Here is a 23,157-nt window from a genome sequence, read left to right on the forward strand (position 1 = left end):
AAATCTTACGTCAGCAGAGCGCGCCTCGTCCCACCCTTTTCCGTCCGCCACCCTTCCCGAGAGGCCAAGCGGAGAGCAGGGGGAACCAGCGAGAGGGGAGCGGACGCGATTGGGCTGGCTGTGTCACGTGACGGCCACGAGGCGTCGGATTCGGCCTTGAGCAGGCGGAGGCGCCGCGCGAAGGGGGGGTTCGGCGGGGAGCGGCTAGGAGGTCGGGGGAGGAGCTTGAGCGCCGGCCACCGTCCCGGCTCTACCAGACATCGTGTCTAGTCTCTGGCTATTGCCGTCCGGCCGCTGGCCCGCCGCGGTACTACGGAGGCCAGTCGCTCGCCCGCCCGCCCGCCAGGAGCAGCCGCCAGCTGGAGCGACAGCGGGGGATGGAAGCGGAGAACGCGGGCAGGTGAGGCCGAGCGGAGCGCCGCCCCTCCCCCGCGCCCCTCGCGGGGCTGACCGGCGGGCGCGCGCACGCACGCGGGGGTCTTTAAATGCCGCGGCCGGAATACAAAGGCCGGGACCGCGCCTGCGCACCGCGGGCCTCCCCGGCCGCCGGCCGCTGGTCGCGGGTTCCTCCGGCAGCGGCGGGTCCAGCGCCTCAGCTCTTCCTTCTTCCGGCCCTCCCGGCATCCCGCCGGCTTTTAAATTTTTTTTTTTAATTTTTATTTATTTATGATAGTCACAGAGAGAGAGAGAAAGGCAGAGACACAGGCGGAGGAAGAAGCAGGCTCCATGCACCGGGAGCCCGAGGTGGGATTCGATCCCGGGTCTCCAGGATCGCGCCCTGGGCCAAAGGCAGGCGCCAAACCGCTGCGCCACCCAGGGATCCCTTTTTTTAAATTTTTTTTTTTTAATTTTTATTTATTTATGATAGTCACAGAGAGAGAGAGAAAGGCAGAGACACAGGCGGAGGAAGAAGCAGGCTCCATGCACCGGGAGCCTGTTGTGGGATTCGATCCCGGGTCTCCCGCCGGCTTTTAGATGGGTTAGTGAGCAGCCAGCAGTCTCCACTTGATGTTTCTTCGCGGTTCCCGTGCTGGCAGCGTTTCTCTTTAGCCTCATTTATGCGAAGAGCTGTAAAGATGGAGAATCACACGTATCACCCCTGGAGGTTTTACTTTAGAGTTAGTAGATTTATTGTGGCTTCCCCCCCCCCCCCCTTAGGTTTACTAAAAGCACCGTGAGGAGCCCCAAGGTAGGTAACACTGCCGTACTAGAGCTCTTGAATTCTGGTCTGTGACTCATACCCCAAGAAGTCATCAGTCCTTTCCTGTGATCTTGGAGGCGAACTTAAGAATCTACTTTCAGTGTGACCTTTGGGGAGTGTTAGATACGTAGAGAGAACGTTTGGCAAGAGCAGAGATTTCACAATTTGAACTCCTGGCAGAGAACTAAACGAAAAAATAATTAGATGGGGTAACAGGGTCTTTAAAAAGAAAAAAGTAATCTACATTGGAGTAAGATTGTTTTAGACCTAATGAATTTTCCTGATTCTCCGTGGCTAATGAGTCCTGGACTTAAGCGAGACATTTCGCTTCTCTGGGTCTGTTCATATTTGTAAAATAGGGCATCTCTGATACCGGGTCCTGCATGCTGTGAATCTGGGTTGTATGGAAGGGATTACATTAAATAGTCTTTAGCGTTTAGGAGAGGTCTATGTAGAGAAAGTGTGGGCTTGATATCCTGCCTTTGCAGGTCGAATCCTGAAATAAAGTATTGCACTTCCTTCCCAGAAGAACTTTACATTTAAAAGAATATACTGGAATTTGTGGAACTTGCTCCTACCTGTGTAATCTTACTTCACATCCGCACTGAAACCTGTGTTGAGTCTAACAGCAAATGAATTACACGTTAGAAGACCTTGCCCACTGTCTCACAGCAAAGTAATAGGTGTCTTATACAATGTTTATCCACAAATTGACATTTCTGTTTTAACTTCATCCCGTGTTATAGACCATTTTTAATTTTGACTGGCAAAGTTTCAATCCCAGGAAATAAAGAGAATTTTGTGTTAGTAGTCAGTGTAAGGGCTTTATCCTTGGGGATTCTGAAATGACCAAGGCCCCAGATAATCCCGAGAAATTGTTTTTTTGTCAATCTCCACTTTATGCTACTCAAAGAGTAGAATGGAATGGGTATGATGAATTTATTTTTTATTTTGGAAGAGTCATTTTTAAAAAGTCAAGGAAAAAATTCTATTAATATGGGGACTCTTTTTAAAAAAAAAAAAAAAAAAGAAGATAATTCAAGTATCATGAGTATTTAAAGGCTAAACCAGAGAGGAGAAAAGGAAGAAGGGGATACTGTTTCTACTGAGCTCCAGCACAAAAAGGACATTTACCAAAAACGGAAAGTAGGGTGTCAAATTAAAAATGACTGGAAAAGTATAACACAGACCACTGAAAATACAGAATGACAATAGTAACCCTCAAATGAAATCAGCCTTTCTAGAAATGTTAAAGAAACTGGGGTACCTGGGTGGCTTAGTGGTTGAGCGTCTGCCTTCAGCTCAGGGCGTGATCCGGGGGTCCTGGGATCCAGTCCTGCATTGGGCTCCCCGCAGGGAGCCCACTTCTCCCTCAGCCTACATCTCTGCCTTTCTGTGTCTCCCATGAATAAATAATAAAGTCTTAAAAAAAAATAAAAAGAACTGTTAAACCAAGAACTTTTTTAGTTAGATATTGACAACTGGGGCAAGAAAGGCTTAGGTTTTCTGTGTAGTCCACTGACATGCTATTAGGAAATAAACCCTTGGTTCTGGTGTTAATTTTTTATCTCTTGTGTAAAGAAAAATGATTGTAGACTGGAAGTGGCAGAATGAATGTTTTTAAGAGACACGATCGGGCAGCCCGGCTGGCTCAGCGGTTTAGCACCACCTTCATCCCAGGGCTCGATCCTGAAGATCTGGGATCGAGTCCCATGTCAGGCTCCCTGCATGGAGCCTGCTTCTCCCTCTGCCTGTGTCCCTGCCCCCCCCTTTCATAAATAAATAAATAAAATCTCTAAAAATAATAATAGAGACAAGATGGATGAGGGCATTTAAGAGAACTTTCAGCTGCTCTAAGAGAAATCATATTTCAAATGAGAGGTAGATTACTGCCAGTCCATAAGAACTTGTAGAAAATGGGAGAGGAGCCCGAAGCCTGAAAATAAACATGTGGGGTCCCATTTCTTCCAAAGGTGGAGTCTGTTCTCTAATTTATTGACTTTGATCCTAAACAAAATTTTTACTTTTCAGTGGTTTTGAGCATATTTAAAAGGAACCAGTGACCATTAGGCTACAGTATAATTTCAGAAAAAAGTAGGACATACCAAGTTAAGTTAATTCCATTTTGGATAATGATAACTGGACTAGCATCAGGAGGATGATCAGAGGTACCTAAAGTATGTAATCATTTCTTGCTGTCTTTATTATTCCAGCAAAATTACTACATAATAGGGAGTTTCAAGTGTTTTGCATGTGTTAACTAATTTAATCCTCATAACCAGTGAACTAGGTACAACTATTGGCATTGTGCCGATGTGGAAACTGAAACAAAGAGGCTAAGGAATTTGAGTCAGTAAATGACAGAGCTGGAATGTGTACCCAGGCAGTGTCGCTCAAAGTCTGCTTCCCTAACAACTGTGCGTGTGCTGTACACCACTTCTCTGTGGGCAGGATGGACTGATGGCTTGGTTAGGTAAACTCCAAACTGGTTTACCGCTGAAAGAATCAAGGGTCAGCTGTGTGTCCTGTACTTCTACCCCATCTTGTTCTTTTCAATAGTTTAACCATGTGAGGGTGCTGATAAAATTTGTCAATAACCCAACTCTGGGAGAGGTTTGTGGAATCAGTAGTTTGAGTCAGAACCCAGATCTATCCTAACTGGATGGGATGGTGAATCACCTTTTTCTTTCTTTTTTTAAAGATTTTATTTATTTATTCATGAGAGACACAGAGAGAGAGAGAGAGAGGCAGACACACAGGCAGAGGAAGAAGCAGGCTCCATGCAGGGAGCCCGATGCAGGACTCGATCCCGGGTCTCCAGGATCAGGCCCTGGGCTGAAGGCGGCGCTAAACCGCTGAGCCACCCGGGCTGCTCGTGAATCATCTTTTACCAAAAGAGCCACAATCCTGTGCCTAGGTGCAGAAAAATCAGTGATACAGTGGGGAGGTCATAAAAGGGGAGTTCTCGTTGATGAAAGTCAATGACAAATGACAAAATAGTGAGGATATTTGAAATCCTACTATATGAAGAATAGTTGAATTAGTTGAGGATTCTAGCTTACTCTAAATCTTTGCGTTTATAGTTTCTGATAGATTGTATACCACAAATACCCAGTAATGCATGGTGAAACACACACTTCCACTTTGCAATATTAAGTGTAGTCTTTAGGGGATCCCTGGATGGCTCAGTGGTTTAGCTCCTGTCTTTGGCCTGGGGCGTGGTCCTGGAGTCCCAGGATCCAGTCCCATGTCAGGCTCCCTGCATGGAGCCTGCTTCTCCCTCTGCCTATTTCTCTGCCCCTCTCTCTGTGTCACTCATGAATAAATAAATAAAAATCCTTAAAAAAAAAAAGTATAGTCTTTAAATAGTTATGGTAGTATTCCATCATACTTTATGTAAAGGTAGTTCCCTTTAGTTGAGCATTTGGATTATTTAGCATTGATTGTTATTTTGTAACTATTCACTGTTGTATTATTATTATTTAAATGAAAATAATAAAATACAGCTATATGAGTATCCTTCCAAAATTCATATGTTGAAAACTAATAGTCCCACTGTGATAGTATTTGGAGGTGGGGACCTTTGGGAGGTGATTAGGTCATGAGGGTGGAGCCTTCATGAATGGGATTAGTGCCCTTATAAAAGAGGTCCCAAGAGATCTCTCACGTCTTCCATTTTCTAAGGATTTAGTGAGAAGGAACCCATATGAACCAGGAAGCAGACCCTCAACAGGCGCTAAATCTGCTGGTGCCTTGAACTTGGACTTTCCAGCCTCCAAAAGTGTAATAAGTAAAAATGGTGGGGTTTTTTTGTTATTTTTAGTGAGCGAGAAGGCAGGGGAGGGGCAGAGGGATAGAGAATTCCAAGCAGGCTCCACACCCAGTGCAAAATCCAACGCAGGGCTGGTCTCAGGAGCCTGACATCCCGACCTGAGCTGAAACCAAGAGTGGGTCGCTTAACTGAGTGGCCTAAGTGCCCCTAAAAATTGTTTCTGATGAGCCACCTAGTTTATGGCATTTGTTACAGCAGCCCAAGGGGACTAAGGCAAACGTATTTAGAAAAGAGCAACCTAAATCTTCAAAATCTGGAAAATAACTGAGGATTAAAGAAGTTGGAGTTTTTAATTTTAGAGAAAACCTGAGAGAGTTTTTGAAATTCAGCAAAACCTGAATTAACTGGACTCCTCAGTCCACTGTGTTGTGTTTTTGAGAAAGACTCAGGAAATACGTAGTTCATCAGGAAAATGGACAGTATGTCGATTCCAGGTGGCCATAAAAAACAGTGCTTTGAGCACTGATGTTCAGGAGAAGGGCGGTGTGAATGGCAGCCTGGGAGGGGATGGGGGGGGGGGCGGTTAGCTGGAAGCACAGGAGAGGTGGCACAGAGAAGTGCAGGGACAAACGTGATAGAGAAGATAAGTGAGCAGAGGGAAATAAGACTATCCCTCTTGCTTAGAGATTTAGTTATCAGGGAGTTACAGAAAATAAAAACTCTAAAGAGTCTGTTTGGAGTCTGGACAGATTTAGTCCTGTTTTCTCTACATTGTCCATGTATAAGAAATCATTTTCATGGTTCTGAAAGGTCCTGAGAGGATGAGTGACCTGGCCAGGTGCTCTTCTGTTGCTGTCCCTCACACAGAGAAAATGAAGGATGTAAGTTTTGCACAATTCTGAGTTACAAAGTGGCAATCCTGTCTACAGCAAATGTATTAAATATTTTCACATTAAGGTTGAACAGGTTTATGCTGCTTACAGGTAGAACTATTACTGGATCATAGAAAATTAAATTATCCAGAACTCCAGTTTCCTAGATTTGAAGTTCTTGAAGGTTTTTGTATGGATATATTGCTTGCTTCTGCCAAGTAATAAGAATATGTGATGCACTTTTTGCTTTTGTTCTTTTTAGGAAGCTGAGATGCTAAGACTAAACACACAAATATAGTGTATTACCTTAGAACTTATCTATCACATTTTTCATAGCTTTATTTTCCTATTCCTAATTTCTTTATTTTCTATTTCTAGTTTAACTGGTTGTCAAGTACCAGGGATCATTTTTAGAAAGATTAAAAAGGACATTGTTGATGATATCAGTACGTTTCTCGGTTTCCTTCAAAATAAATAGATCTGTGTCTCTAAAATCAACTTCATATTTTTTTCTTCCTTTCCATTTTTTCTTCAGCCAATTAATTTCTAAAATTTTAGTTTTCAGATTCTGAGGTTCAGAATTTAATGACTCCTAAATATGTGAAAGGATCCACATTTTGGAAATTTATTTTTTAAAGTTCAGATTCCTTTTGTAATGTGGTATTTTCCTAAATTAAGTATCTTTTTTTTTTTAAGATTTTATTTATTTATTCATGATAGACATAGAGAGAGAGAGAGGCAGAGACACAGGCAGAGGGAGAAGCAGGCTCCATGCCGGGAGCTCGATGCGGGACTTGATCCCAGGACTCCGGTATCGTGCTCTGGGCCAAAGGCAGGCGCTAAACTGCTGAGCCACCCAGGGATCCCCGCTAAATTAAGTATCTTAAGTTTGGACTTTGTGAAGTGCTTGAAATGGGACTCCTCTGTGAAACTCTTGAGAGAGGTAACGAGGCAAATGGAAAAGGGTGAAGGTTGCCCTCCTGAGTGTGGCATACTAAGAACAGACATCGTGCATTCTTCTGGCACTCACTTATTATGACCATATATCTTTACTTTTACATATTCCGGTTGAAAGGGGCTGCTAATAGCTCAGGAAACTGCAGCTGGCCACAATCAAAAGTTACAGTTCATTTTACTAGAATTTCCAAAGGGTAACTAAATAAGATGTCTCCATGTAACCTAGCAGTATCCACACCTTCATTAGAGTATTTGTGTCATCAGCACTAAACAACAGGACAATTGGAGCTTCTTCCAGACATGCCTCTCTCCTGGTTTCATGGAGTTTCCTCACAGCCCAGGCACCACCCCTCGCTCAGGCCTCAAACGAAGGAACTGAGGCTGCTTCCTGCCCCCAAGCCGGAGGAGACGTCAACCTCTCAGTACTTGCCGAAGGGAGAAAAAGAACAGCAAGAAGCAATTGAACATATTGATGAAGTACAAAATGAAATAGACTTAATGAACAAGCCAGTGAGGAGATTTTGAAAGTAGAACAGAAATAAACTCCACCAACCATTTTTTCAGAAGAGGTCGGAATTGATCGCCAAAATCCCCAATTTTGGGGTAACATTGGTTAACCATCCACAAGTGTCTGTACTGCTTGGGGAGGAAGATGAAGAGGCACTGCATTATTAACAAGAGTTGAAGTGACAGAATTTGAAGATATTAAATCAGGTTACAGAATAGATTTTTATTTTGATGAAAACCCTTACTTCGAAAAGAAAGTTCTCTCCAAAGAATTTCATCTGAATGAGAGTTGTGATCCATCTTCAAAGTCTACTGAAATCAAATGGAAATCTGGAAAGGATTTGAGGAAACATTCAAGTCAAACACAGAATAAAAGCAGCAGGAAGAGACAGCACGAGGAATCAGAGAGCTGCTTCATCTGGTTTACTGACCATTCTGATGCAGGTACAGATGAGTTAGGAGAAGTCATCAAAGATGATATTTGGCCAAATCTATTACAGTACTACTTGGTTCCCGATATGGATGAAGAAGGAGAAGATAAAGATGATGATGGGGGGGGGGGGAGGAAGGAGAGGAGGATGAAGGAGAAGATGACTAATGGAACACCGATGGATTCCAACCTTCCTTTTTTAATTTTCTCCAGTCCCTGGGAGCAAGTTGCATTTCTTTTTTCCCCTCCTCTTGTGCTCATCTGCTCTGTTTTTTGAAGTCTCTTTTCTCTCCCTTTATATCATGGTTCTCAACTTATTTTGGGGGGAAGTACCTTGAGCAGAGTACAGTGGGAAAAGAATCTCTACCCCTTTCTGTTCCAAATTCATTTTTATTTCTTCCTGTCTCAACAAAAACTTTATGGAATCAACACCACTGTTGATCTGTGGGAAAAAAGAAAGACCTTCTGCTCCCTTAGCTCTGTTGGAAGCTGGAGGGTGCTAGGCCCCTGTGTAGTAGTACATAGAATTCTAGCTTTTTCCTCCTTTCTCTGTATATTGGGCTCAGAGATTACATTGTGTCTCTATGTGAATATGGACAGTAAGCATTTACCAGCATGTACCTGTCTACTTTCTCTTGTTTAAAAAAGAAAAAAAAAAACTTTAAAAAATGGGGTTATAGAAGGTCAGCAAAGGGTGGGTTTGAGATGTTTGGGTGAATTAAGTGGTCATTTTGACAACATGGCTTCTCCTTTGGCAGAGGGAGAAGCAGGCTCCAGAGGGATCCCGGGTCCCCAGGATCACGCCCTGGGCCGAAGGCAGGTGCTCAACCACTGAGCCACTGGGCCTGCCCTCCTTTGGCATGTTTAATTGTGATGTTTAACAGACATCCTTGCAGTTTAAGATGACACTTTTTTTTTTAAGGTTTTATTTTTATCATTCATGAGAGACACAGACAGATTGAGAGGCAGAGACATAGGCAGAGGGAGAAGCAGGCTCCATGCAGGAAGCCTGACGTCGGACTCGATCCCTGGTCTCCAGGATCACACCCCGGGCTGCAGGAGGTGCTAAACCGCTAAGCCACTGAGGCTACCCCTGATGACACTTTTAAAATAAAACTCTCCTAATGATGACTTGAGCCCTGCCACTCAATGGGAGAATCAGCAGAACCTATAGGATCTTACTTGGAATTGACATTCTCTATTGTAATTTTGTTCCTGTATTTTTAAATTTTCATTTTGTTTCACTGGAAAGGAAATATGCTCAGTTTTAAACCTTAAAAGTGTACAAGTTGCTTTGTTATAATAAAACTAAATGTGTACACATTCACAAAAAACACTGAGCAATGGATGTTTTTACAATTCATCAAAAAGAGTTATGAATACTATTAAAGAAAAGTAGGGGGTGGGGAAGAGGACATGTTACTTTGTGCCTAGCACAATTTAAGCACTTCACTTCTCCATTTTTCACATTTGAGCTTCTAGAACTTACAACATACTTTTCTGGTGTGCAGCCTCAGGTTACAATACTGTTTTGTGTTCTTTCTACTTTAAAGTCTGCATTAAACAATTTCTGTGCTTTTAAAAATATCAGTAAATGTAATTATGCTACATAGTATTTTCTCATGTTAATGTATCAAGTTTATTGCATTACTGTGTTTTTTTTTTTACATAACTGAACATGATATATTTAAGGAAATGAAACACTTAAAAAAAATATTTAATTTGAGAGCAAGAGAGAGAGCACAAGCAGGGAGAGGCAGAGGGACAAGCAGACTCCTTGCTGAGCAGGGAGCCTGATGTGGGGCTGGATCCTAGGATCCTAAGGTCATGACCTGAGCCAAAGGTAGATGCTCAACCGACAGCCACTCGACACCCCAGAAATAAAACTCTTAAGATATAGTATAATATCTTTCTAATTCTTAACCGTTTCTTTAGCAGCTTATCTTAAAGGTAGCTTAAAAGCTAAAATTCCTCTCCATTGGTTTTCCACTGGGGTTTGGCCCCTGTATGTCTCATGAGCACCCAGCATCCTAGCCTAGCCACCCACAGTCTATTATCCTGTATCTGCCTTGGACATTTAAGTTTATTAAGGCTGTTTTATTAAGATGCAAATTATACACTATGAGTTTTTACCCATTTACTGTGTACTAGTTTGCCTTTTTAATCTCTACTTTCTGAGCTTCTACTTTGCTTTCTTTGTGACTAAGAAGTGTGTAGTTAACCCACAGAAAACATGACTTTTCTCTCCAAATGGCAAATGATACCCATTTTATTTCCTAGTGTTTTCTTTCCATTGTGTATTTAATGGCATCATTTGGCATCAGTTGTAGTTTGAGTTTCACAAAATATATGGTTTATTCCTCTGGCTTTGTGCTGAGGGAAGCAGTTTGAAATAGTGATTTATAGTCACTGTAAGATCTTTTTGGCAGTTTTCTGTGAAGGCCTGTGTTCCTTATATTGAACTGACCACTGGGAACCGTCTAAAAAATATTCAGAAAAGAGGTTTTAAAGTGTTTTTTTCCATAAATTCACAGATATGTACAGAATATCAAATTCTAGTCTTAATCTAATGGTAGAAGCCCAGCAACAATTTAATAAAGATCCAGGGCAGCCCCGGTGGAGCAGCAGTTTAGCGCTGCCTGCAGCCCGGGGTGTGATCCTGGAGACCGGGGAATGGAGTCCCACATCAGGCTCCTTGCGTGGAGCCTACTTCTCCCTCTGCCTGTGTCTCTGCCTCTCTCTCTCTCTCTGTGTTTCTCATGAATAAATAAATAAATAAATAAATCTTTAAAAAATAAAATAAAATAGATCCAATGAATAAATCATTAAGTAGGCAGATCAACCAAAAGAGAACCTTAAGTTAACTTGGAGGGAAGGCAGGAATAGGGAGATTTGGTCGAAGGTATAAAGATTACCAAGGTCTGGGGATCTAATGTACATCGTGGTGATTACAGCTAATATTGTACTATATTCTTGAAAGTTTCTAAGAGATTTTCAATGTTCTCATTGCAAAAAAGAAATAGTAATTATTTTTTTTTAAGAAATAGTAATTATTTGACATAATGCAGATACTAGCTAAGACTCTTAATAATCGTTTTTTGTAATACATGTATCAAATCAACATGTTACATACCTTTACCTTGCACAGAGTTGTGCAATGAATCAGTAAAGCTAGGTGAGGGTTAGATTGGCAGAATCTTTGTGACAAAGGGATTAAATCTGAAGTTAGAGGTGCAAATTGTTTTTATGGACACTTTAAACCTGTATGAGCTGCTGTGCCTTTTAAGTTTCTCTGCTCTAATGATCTCATTTCAGAGAAAGCAGAGACTGACTTGACAGGACTGGTAAGTTTTACTGATGACACATTTTGTCATTAAACAGTGGAAGAGTTAATTAGTGTTTGGTTAGTAAGGACAAGGTAAAATTAGGGTGAATGTGCACATATGGAAAAAGATATTCCTTCTCCCTTTTGACCATTTTATCAACTCTAAATATTACAATCTGTTACTAAGTGTTTGGATCCTGAAGTCTTTTATTACAGTTAATTGTTTAAATTCCTGGTTGGGAATGGCTTTTATTGTCATATTTTATATTTTTATACTTAATTTTTCTTTCAGCTATTCCCTTCAGCAAGCTCAAGCTTTTTATACATTCCCATTTCAACAAATGATGACAGAAGCTTCTGATATGGCAGTGATGAATGAACAGCAAATGCCCACAGAAGTTCCAGACCCAGCTCCTGCTCAGGAACCCGTACAAGGTAGCTTTTATCAGGATAGTTTAGAAAATTAGCTATTGGACTAGCCAGCTTACAGTAAAAAAGGGTTAGTGATGAATTTTAGTTTTATTTCATTCATTTATTATTTTTTTAAGATTTTATTTATTTGACAGGGAGTGTATACAAGCAGATGGAGAGGTAGTCAGAAGGAGAGGGAGAAGCGAGCTCCCACCTGAGCAGGGAGCCTGACACGGGTTCTGGGATCATGACCTGAGCCGAAGGCAGGTGCTTTATCAACTGAGCCACCCAGATGCCCCTGGTTTTATTTTAGTATTAAAATTTCTAACTTCTTTTTAAGTATGTACCAGGCACTGTGATAGGTTTTGGGAAATAAAAGAACATGGATCCTGTCCTCAAGTATCTCGTGATCTAGAAGTATAGAATAATAAGTAGAGATCCCTCGGTGGCTCAGCGGTTTAGTGCCTGCCTTCGGCCCGGGGCGTGGTCCTGGAGTCCTGGGGTCGAGTCCCATGTCAGGCTTCTGCGTGGAGACTGCTTCTCCCTCTGCCTGTGTTTCTGCCCCTCCCTCTCTCTCTCTGTCTCTCTGTCTCTCATGAATAAATAAACAAAATCTTAAAAAAAAAAAAAAGAAAAAGGAATTGCTTTTTCTTTTATATTATATTTCAACACACAAAGGTGAGGAGGGGCATAGAATGCCTTGAGAGCTCATAGGGTTGACACCTAGTTTGGACCAAGGCTCAAAAGCAGCTTCCCAGAACTCAGGAACCAAGGGTGGGGAGATTTTATCACCATGAATAGTGGAGTGGGGAAATTCCAGTCTTAAGGAGCAGCATGTGCAGAAGCATAGATACAAAAAAGCATGACCGTTAAAAAAAGTAGTGATTCTGTGTCACTGGCCTCTGGTGCATAGCCAGAACATAGGCTTGTAACCTGATGAATGTAGAGTCTTTTCTGAAGGCAGTAGGGAGCTGTTGAGAGAATGTAAGCAGAGGGTGACTTGCATAGACTGACATTCTAAAACTCAGCCTAGAAATAGTGTAGAGGATAGATTGAATGGCAGGAGCTGAGGCAGAATATGGAGACAAAATGGGGACTCAAGACTGAAGAATATGGAGATGAAATAAGGAGGTCCTGAGGGGATGGAGAAAAGGTAATGGCTTTCTCCAAAGTAGCAGTATCGTAGGAGAAATGTGCTCAGAATTTCACTGTATGATTTCAGAAAACGCATCTGCCTCCGTTGCATTGGAGATGACCCTGCTCTTGACTCTCCTATTGGTGTAGAGGTAGATCCCTTAGTATAGGAGTAAACAGAATGAGGTAGAAGAGAGGACGGACAGGAGGCTGGGTTAGGGAACTGCCAAAGAGTAGTAGAATGGGAGAGGGGCCCAAGAAATTGAGAAATGTCAAAGAATTAAGGGTAAGAAAACCCAAGCCGTCTTGTGGGTAACTTTAGGTCAGTGATTCTTGACCGAGCAACTCCCAATCACCCCCCCACACACACACGCACACACGTCGCGCAAGGAACATTGCAAGGAACATTGGGCATTGTCGGAAATGACTTTGTCATGGTTGGCAGGGTGCTCCTGGCATCTATTAGGTAGAGGCCAAGGTTGCTGTTAATTTCTGTAAGGTACAGGACAACCCCCCATAACTAAAAATTATTCAACCTAAAATGTTAGTAGTGCTGAGATTCAGAAACTCTGCTTAGGTCCTGAAGTAGATCCCTACTCTTCCCTTTTCAAAAATTCTTTCATCTGAGAGATTTCATCATTAGCACCTCTAAATTCACCTCTTTGGCTGTGTGTGGAACAGAATATACATTCAGTCTCTAAAACAAGCCCACAAGCCATTTGAGGCTTTCTATTGCTGGAAATGGGAAATTGAGTTAAAATGTTTCTATTTTTCTACTTATTTTTTCATTTGTTTATTGACCTATTTGTGTATTTACATTTAGAATTTCTATAAAATAGTATAGATGCCTTGTATCCCTGGGGAGGCAAAGATGACAGGTAAGAGTGTGTGGAAAATCAGTCTTAGTTATTATGGGCATTTCATCCAAAGAACAGCTAGCAGAGGAAGGAGGGTGGGGGATGGGCCCATGTGAACCCAGTCCCAGGGTGAAGAAGGAGAGAATAGTGCAGAGGACCCTGAGGTTGGGAGATAGAAGAGAAAGATAGTGTTAATAGAGTGACTTTTCTGGGAAAGTTGCCTGATGTTGTATAAGTTATATTTTTCTGCATCTACATCCTGGAAATCATTGTGTTTCAGAGACTCCAAAAGGAAGGAAAAGAAAACCCAGAGCAAAAGAACCCAAAAAGCCAGTAGAACCTAAAAAGCCTGCTGAGGCCAAGAAATCTGGCAAGTCCACAAAATCAAAAGAAAAGCAAGAAAAAATTACAGACACATTCAAAGTGAAAAGAAAGGTAGACCGCTTTAACGGTGTTTCAGAAGCTGAACTTCTAACCAAGACCCTCCCAGACATTTTGACCTTCAATCTGGACATTGTGATTGTAAGGATTTTTGTCCCTATTTGGTTCTATAAATGGCACATAGCATTTTGTTGAAAACAATCATTTCTAAAAAGTCCTTTTAGTGGTAAATGGTCTCTCCTTCATGAGAATGTGTTATATGGGTGTGTTTAAGAGGATGGGCTCCACTGTGGGGCTGTCTGGTTTCAGATCCTGCCGTAGGATATAGGGGTATGACCTCGGACAAGCTTTAACCTTCCTAATCACCAGTGTCATTACTGGTGAAGCAGGGGTGGTGATAGTACCTCCCTCTTGGAGTGACAGATAAAATAATCCATGTGGATTGCTTAGATTATATGACACCTGTGAGTTCTCCATAAATAATACTGCCTTTGAGCTTTGATTTTTGTCAGTAACTCTCAGAAACATCAACATGCAAACAGCTCTAGGTGATGTGGAGTGAGCTGCATGGTGGGACCTCACTCTTTCCAGCCCACTTGGAAAGAGTGAGGGGGGCCTGGAGATATATGAGAAGTAAAATGGTTTTTATTTTTAAAATTTGTTTTTTTTTCTTTGTATTGAAGCATAGTTCGTACAATTACATTCGTTTAAGGTGTACGACAGCGATTTGAGAAGTCTGTGTGTCACTCCACGCTCCTGATGGGTGTAGCTACCATCTGTCCACATACACTGTTAGAGTACCCTTGGCTGTATTCCCTGTTCTGTGCCTCCTACTCCTCTTTGCCTGTTTTGCCCATCCCCCTTTGCCTCTGGCAAACACCATTTCCTCTCTGTATTTATGGCTCTTTTTCTGCTTTTTTTTTTCCCCCCAGACTGGTTTTTGTTTTTTCTTGTTTTGGTTGGTTTGAGAGAGAGAGAGAGAACGAGAGAGCAAGTAGTAGGGGCAAAGGAGGAAATAGAGGGAGAGGGAAAGAGTGAATCCCAAGGAGGCTCCTCACCCAGCATGAAGCCCCACGAAGGGCTCAGTCTCCATTATCCTGAGATCATGACCTCAGCCAAAACCAAGAATTGGATGCTTAACCAACTGAGCCACTCAAGGGCTCCCAGACTGGTTTAAAAACAACAGCAACACTTTAAATATAAAGGGAATGTTTTTCCTCAAAATGGAATACTTTGGGGGTGCCTGGGTGGCTCATTAGGTGTGGAGTCTACTTAAAAAAAAAAAAGGAATATTTTGTTCAGATCAAGGATAGGTACTTAATAAAAAAACATTGCTTATGATGCTGTCTTAAATTTTTATTTTAAAAAATTTAGTTTTGTCCACCACCTCTCCACAGAAGCCCTAAGGCTTAAACCATATTTTTCAAGACTTAACTATATAAACATTTTTTGTAGATTGGCATAAACCCAGGACTGATGGCAGCTTACAAAGGGCATCATTACCCTGGACCTGGAAATCATTTCTGTAAGTAATTATTTTTTTTATTATTATACTTTTAAACTGTGTTTGTTAATATTTGGGGATTTTTTTAAGCGAATTGTGTTTTTTAAAAGAGGGTATTTGTAGAGATCTATATGTGTTTTCTATGCCGGTGTACACAAAAATAAAAGATTTGAGAGGATATGTCACTGTTCACATTTTAGTGTAAGAGAATGAAGGGCAAGAAAACAGTACTTCCCCTTTTGTTTTGTCAGTTATTTTATAGGGGTTTTACTATATTTTTTTTTAATGAATTTTCTTTTTTACTTGTTATCTATGGTGAGAGTAACAATAGTACATCATTGTGCCAGAGCAGACAGAGAACTGACCTTTCCAGATTTCTGCTGATTTTATTTCCCAAGAAAGATGAAATGCATTGCTCCCTGGCAGTCAGTTATTACAGTAGTTAAGAAATTCTGTGTTGGAGACATTCTCTACAGATTCTTTGTATTTAGCAGAAAATACTTGTAGAGTGAGCTTTATTTTTATTTATTTTTAAGATTTTTTATTTATTTGTTCGTGAGAGATAGAGAGAGGCGCAGAGAGAGAAGCAGGCTCCATGCAGGGAGCCTGACGTGGGACTTGATCCCGGGTCTCCAGGATCAGGCCCTGAGCTGAAGGTGGCACTAAACCGCTGAGCCACCCGGGCTGCCCCAGAGCGAGCTTTAAAACCAAGTATAACTACTGTTGTATTATCTTACATGTAAGTCTACTTACCTAACACCACCTAATAGAGAAAGGCCTGCAAAAGCCCTCAGGAAATACTAGTCAGTTATCTAAGAGTAACATTAAAAACATTTAGGTCAGGGGCGTCCGGGTGGCTCAGTCAGGTAAGTGTCTGCCGGCTTGGGTTATGATCCCAGAGTCCTGGGATCAAGTCCCAAGTCAGGTCCTCTGCTCAGGGGGAGTCTGCTTCTCCTTCTCCTTCTTCTGCCTGCTGTTCCCTCTGATTGTGCTCACTCTATGCCAAATAAATAAAATCTTTAAGAGAAAAAAAAACATTTAGGGCAAAAGATCTAGTAATGTGTTTTTGGAACTAATTGATTGATTTATAAAGATTTTATTTATTTATTCATGAGAGACACACAGAGAGGCAGAGACACAGGCAGAGGGAGAAGCAGGCTCCATGCAGGGAGCATGATGTGGGACTCGATCCCAGGTCTGCAGGATCACGCCTGAAGACTGTGTTAAACTGCTAAGCCACCCAGACTGCCTTCATCTCCATTATTTAAAAAAAAAAAATGTCTGTAGAAGTTGGGTCTTTTTTTTTTTTTTTTTAAAGATTTATTTATTCATGAGAGATACAGAGAGAGGCAGAGACCCAGGCAGAGGGAAAAGCAGGCTCCCTGTGGGGAACCCAATCCCAGGAACCCAGGATCACGACCTGAGCCAAATCCACTGAGCTACCCAGGCATCCCAGTTTGAACTTTTCATTTCTTCCATCATCAGGACATTTGAATGTTCTGGGTCTCTTGGTGTATGTTTTTATCTGTTTGTGATATTCTGAGGGCAGGGGGTAGTATCACCAATTTTTAGAAGGGAAACAAAGATTTTCAGTTTCCTACACTGAGTAGCAGTGTACTTCTGATAGCTACTTACTTAATCTGCCCTGTGAAAAGGAGATAAAAATGGTAATTAATGTCTTAGAAGATCATTATGATCATTAAATGAGATAATCCATGCAGAGGGCTTAGCACATAGTAATTGCTTGATATATGGTATTTGATCTGTAATTTTTTAAGTATCCTAAATTTTTTTCTTGTAATTTCAGGGTAAAATGTAGACTACTGTGTCGATTCATGGGGCAAAAATCTTTGACTTACTGGAAATAAACTGAACTGTCATTTTCACAGGGAAGTGTCTGTTCATGTCAGGCCTGAGTGAGGTCCAGCTGAACCATATGGATGATCACACTTTACCAGGAAAGTATGGTATTGGATTTACCAATATGGTGGAAAGGACAACACCAGGCAGCAAAGATCTTTCCAGGTAATTACATTTATTTTTATAGGTTGGAACCTGATCATGCCGATGCCTCATATACTCTAAGAATGCTAAATGTACCTACTTGAGGCTGAGCTTAACAAATACATGAATAGATCTTTTATTCAAAGCTCTCTGAATTTAGCATATTAATATTGCCATACTTATATTTTGACTACTTTTTAATTCAATTTTAGTAAAGAATTTCGTGAAGGAGGACGTATTCTAGTGCAGAAATTACAGAAATATCAGCCACGAATAGCAGTGTTTAATGGAAAATGTAAGATTTACTTTTAAATTTTATCTTTTTTATTTGCTAACATTATGGGCAATGTAAATATGTTTGTATTTCATTTTAGGTATTTATGAAATTTTTAGTAAAGAAGTTTTTGGAGTTAAGGTTAAAAACTTAGAATTTGGACTTCAACCCCATAAGATCCCAGACACAGAAACCGTAAGTACTTAAAGTGATTCTTGTAACAATCAGCTAAATACGAATTTTTTTCTAGCTAGTTTCCCTTTTTTATTTGTCCTATCCATTGTAATTCATGCCATTCTAAAAACACTGTATTTTGTTTAGTAATAGTTACATGTCAACTGAAACTAATTGTTGCAAATTAATTCAGGAACTATTTTAAAAAATAAACTTTTTTTTTGGATAAAAATGTCTTACTGATGTTATTTGGCTAAACTGGGAGGAGTTGAAAATAAATTTAATGGCATATTTTTATTAGCAAATTCAGGGAGGTTAGTCCTTTTTCGGTATGAAACAAACATGCTCCTGATGAGTAAAACTGCTCATTACCCCCTGCTGGTGTATCTTAGCCCAATTTCATTCTAGAGCTGTATGAATAGTATGCAGCTCGGTTGCAGACAGACATCCAGCTAGCCTGACTGGCACCTGGTACTGTTTACTGGTGCCGTGTCCACAAAGCTCTGCAGAAATGACAGTGGGTTTCAAACTGTCATTTCTGCAGAGCTTCTGCAGACATTAGGTTTAAATTTGCTTCTTAATGTAGTTTTGTTTACAACTTTTTAAAAAACAACATACACGCACAGACCCATGTGTTCTAGACAACATTTTAAATAATGGAGAAGCCCATGTGCTGACAGGGTTTTGTGGAGAGCTCAGAATAAAGTTTCTGTCATTTCCATACATTTGAACTTCTCCTTTTTAAATTTCTTCTAAGTAAATATATGCTTGATAAAGTAAGTGGTCTTTCTTAAAACCGAGGCCCAGGGATCCCTGGATGGCTCAGCGGTTTAGTGCCTGCCTTCGGCCCAGGGTGTGATCCTGGAGTCCCAGGATCGAGTACCACATCAGGCTCCCTGCATGGAGCCTGCTTCTCCCTCTGCCTGTGTCTTTGCCGCCCCCTCCTTCTCTAATGAATAAATAAATAAAATCTTTTAAAAATAAAAAATAATAATAATAAAACCAAGGCCTACACTTGTCTACTTTGGTAAAGTTGGTGCAGCTGAGTTCATTGCCTTCTATAGATAACTGCTTTATTGTCCCGTAGGAGCCAGATGAGGCTCGGCTACACGCCTTGAATGTAAGTGCCATAATAGTGCAGTACTAAGTATTGGATAATATCATGACAGGTAGTGTTAGCTCCTATAGTGACCTTGGGAGTGCTTGTGTGTTTTAGCTTATTCTTTTGTTATGAAATATTTGCAGTTACTGATGATGTTAGTGATTCAGCTTTGAAACAAATTTTTTTTTCAAATTTCTGCATCATTTTAATTGAAGAATATCTTGGGATGGGAAAATGAGTAATTACAAAACCTGGTAGCATTTATACCTACATATCTTTAAGAGTCAGGAGTTTCTAAATGCTTTATAAACAAACAAAAAAAAAAGTTTGTTTTATGGAATGTTATGGAGGGCAATATAAAAATTGCAAGAAATTGCAACTAGAAGTTCCATAATCGAGCAGCCTCAGTCTTTGATATGTATGTGATATATAGTATTATATATTTTCTGTTCTATGAAGGACCGTTTGTCACCATTATCCCAAATAATAAATGCAAATGTCTTTCTCCTTAGCTATTTGACAGAATTCTCTCTGATTATGCTTTTGAGTAAAAAAGCAGGATGTAGAACAGGAAATAGAGAGCATGTGACCATTCGTGTGTATTTAAAAAGGGTGTGGGAGAGTACATATGTGAGATACATTTGATCGTATATTCATAGAATACATCCGGAACCAGCAACTGTGATTGCCCTGGGAAGAGAACTGGTAGAGACAGAACTGGGAGGGAAGATTTTCAGTGTATATACCTCTTTGCCCTCTTGCACCTTTAGAATTGTGAACCATGTTTTTACTATTAAAAAGATAAGATGATTGGTAAATGAACATGAGGGGGAAGCCTCTTCATTTTTTATTTATTGACTTTGTAGTAAGTAAATTTTACAAATTTGAACTCAGACACAACTACTTGTATTGATTTGCATATATTAATGTGTGATGAGCATCATTTTTAACCAAAAAATGTATTAGTTTTTTAATCTCTATGTGAGTGGATTCAGTAGACTTTTAAGATTTATGTAACTGTAAAATTTTACGATTCTAGCTCTGCTATGTTATGCCATCATCCAGTGCAAGATGTGCTCAGTTTCCTCGGGCCCAGGACAAAGTTCATTACTACATTAAGCTGAAAGACTTAAGAGATCAATTGAAAGGCATTGAACGAAACACAGATGTGCAAGAGGTACAATATACATTTGATCTACAGCTAGCCCAAGGTATGTTCCCATTTTCACCCCATTCATTCATTTCATGGATCTATACCTTACAGAAAGCAGGTTGTGAATTTAAAAGCAGGAGAAAAGAAAAGTTACATTTGCAGCATGAGTTCTCAGACAACATTAGTCACTGTTAAAATCTCGTTTTACCAAGGTCATCTATCTGTTGTGGGTACACCTACAGATGTTGAGAGTATAAGAAACATGGTAAAAAAAAAAAAAAAAAGAAAGAAAGAAACATGGTAGCCACTTGAGATTAAATCTAATAGGCTTTTGCAATTCTTAGGAGCTAATTTAGTATATGTTATAAAGAGTTTAAAACATGATACTAATGAAAGATACATCTCAGTATATGTGAACTAGAAAAAGATTCGTTCCTGATGACCTTTGAATAAAGCTATTTTCAAAACCGTTGTACAAAATCCAGTTTAAATCCCTTTTACTCTCCTCACAGAGGATGCAAAGAAGATGGCTGTTAAGGAAGAAAAATATGATCCAGGTTATGAAGCAGCATACGGTGGTGCTTATACAGAAAATCCGTGCAATGGTGACCCTTGCAGCTTCTCTTCCAGTGGGCTAAGTATGTTCCCCTCCGTATGTGGATTCCTTTTAAATGATTGGTTTTTGTCAGGACTGGGGGCAAGTTTTTTGTTGTTGTTTGTTAGCTTTTGGGTTTTTTTTTTTTTTTTTTTTTTTTTTTTTTTAGAGAGAGTGAATTATTGGAGTGTAGGAATGGCACTGAAAATCTGTAGTGGCCAGTAATGGAAATACAGTGGTTATCTGATGTCCCGCCACACATGTGTGTCCAGCTCATTCTCTCTAAGTTAGCGAGTCATCCCATTTACAGTCCCTCTGTGAAGTCCTGTATCCGCCGAAAGAACAGAGATTTATTTATCATGGTAGTCAAGAAGCTTGCATAACTATTTAATAGCAGTTTCCCCTCACTGGACTGCTCACATCTCCTCATTGAATCCTGTGACAATTTTAGATAGAACAAACTAACACTAACATCCTTTTCCCCCCTGGCAGCTGACAGTGGAGAATCAACTTTCGGTGACATTCCAAATGGGCAATGGATGACCCAGTCATTTACAGACCACATTCATTCTGTTAATAATCATCGTGAAACCCAAGAACAGGAAGAAGGAAACCATGCTTAAGAGTGGTGTCTCTCAGCTCTACTCAAATGCTGCAGTTTTAATGCAGTTGTCAAGAAGTAGTCCTCAGTTTGCTGACAGAGGCGTTTTATTAGTATTTTGCTCTGGTGATACAATGATAGTACAGTTGTGTGGTAGAATCAACTGTATGAACCTAAGTAAGTGGGAAAGGAAGAAGTGGGGTTTTTTTGTATTTGAATTAACCATCATTCCAGCTTTTTATAAACTATACTTCATTCATGAAGAAACTGATTTTCTTGTGGGAGTCACTTTTAATCTGTAATTTTAAAAGAAACATTCTGAAAAAAAAATTCTGAATATTTATACTTGATTATTAACTGTGCATAAACCCAGACACACTGTTACTTCTTTTATGCTTAAGAAGGACATGCTAATAATAATTACCACTGGTAAAGAGGCGGATGTATTCATTTTTGTATATGAAGTTAACCCACAGTGGAGTCTCACTGGGTAGTTGTTAGCAGCGTTTGAGTTGTATTCACACTCAGACCTCTATCTCCACTGGTTTATGAGAGATGCTCAGCAGTAGAAGTGTAGTTTGGCCTTTGGGCAGCAAGGCTAGCCCGGCCTTCCCTGCCAGGGTACCAAGCCCTGGGTGTAAATCCCCTAGTACAGGCAGAATGGGAAGTTCCAGAGAATGAAGTAGACCTTTTTTAAGTTTGTTACTTCCTCTCTGTTTTACCTGAGAGACATACATTTGATAGGGAAGGAATTGAATTTTTCTTACAATATCTGTCACCATTCTAATTTTATCCTTGGCTTTAAGGGTACAACATGGAAAGTGGTGAGAAATGAACTCTCAGGCTGAGCAGCAATATGCTGGAAGTGTTTGATAATCTTATTTAAACTGGTGCTTTATGTACATGAGATGTATTAAAATAACAATTTTTCTTGGTAGGTATATCTAGTCAGTAATTTAAAAAAAATCTCTGCATCATTGCTGTTACTGTGGACTTAACTGAGCTTCACGGCGGGGTTGGTTTGAAGTAACATCCCTTTGTGATTTTTCTGATGCCTCTTCCATGGTGCTACAAATAGTCCAGACTACTCGGCCTTGTGGATAGTGAAGCTAGGTATTCAGAAATGCTACTGCCATTAACTCCTGGTCACTTCTGAATGCCCTGATTTCATACATACCCAGGGAGCATGCTGTTTTTCAATATGAAAATATTTATGAGGCTTTGGGGTTTTTTTTTCCTCTAAGAGATTATATGTTCTTCTCTATGTAATAAGAGAAACAAATTCTTGTGAATCTTTTTTTTTTTTTAAATTCTTGTGAATCTTAACATGCTTTTTAGCTGTGGCTATGATGGATTTTATATTTCCCTTAGTCTAGGTCAAGCTGTGTAAAAGTTATTCAACTTATGTTATTTAACTCATGTACTGTACTGCTGTTTACATGGATGTTTTATGCGGGTGCTTTGAAGTGCCTTGCATCAGGGATTAGGAACAATTGAATTATTTTTTCATGGGACTATATAAAGCATGTAAGTAGGAATTGCTTTGGTGTATAATAATTGTAGCCTTACATTAGATTTTTTTTCTTTGAGTAGAGAAAATACTCTTTAAATTATGATGGACACTCATTAGAGAATGAGTTTGAAGATTTTCCAAGCTTACAATAATGGTGTTTTTCATTACATATGAAAAATGAGTGGTAAATGTTGATATATCCTGTACATGATAATATGGGACTTTTTCATTAAATAATATTGAAAAAGTTTTTAAATTCATTTGGAAGTCTGATCGTTTTTACAATAAAAAATATTAAGAACGGTTATCCCAAGTTGCAAGTTTTTCTGCAGCAAGAGCGACTGGTATTCTTTCCCCCTTTACATGTGAGGTCAGTCTACCCTGTATTAC

General features: G+C 40.2%; 1 protein-coding gene and 1 pseudogene across 1 annotated transcript; both read left to right on the forward strand.

Annotated features, from left to right (window-relative positions):
- Positions 1-77: 77 nt before the first annotated feature.
- Positions 78-23,074, forward strand: TDG (thymine DNA glycosylase). The gene is made up of 10 exons (XM_026013033.2): positions 78-400; positions 11,357-11,499; positions 13,747-13,988; positions 15,303-15,372; positions 17,241-17,376; positions 17,568-17,650; positions 17,730-17,824; positions 19,945-20,116; positions 20,571-20,696; positions 21,146-23,074. The coding sequence occupies exons 1-10, from the start codon at positions 378-380 to the stop codon at positions 21,274-21,276; spliced, it is 1,221 nt and encodes a 406-aa protein (XP_025868818.1). The 5' UTR covers positions 78-377; the 3' UTR covers positions 21,277-23,074.
- LOC112930666 (protein SET-like) lies at positions 6,952-8,016 on the forward strand (annotated as a pseudogene).
- Positions 23,075-23,157: the final 83 nt, after the last annotated feature.

This window comes from Vulpes vulpes, chromosome 10 (genome assembly GCF_048418805.1).
Source record: "Vulpes vulpes isolate BD-2025 chromosome 10, VulVul3, whole genome shotgun sequence".
Classification (NCBI taxonomy): Eukaryota; Metazoa; Chordata; class Mammalia; order Carnivora; family Canidae; genus Vulpes; species Vulpes vulpes.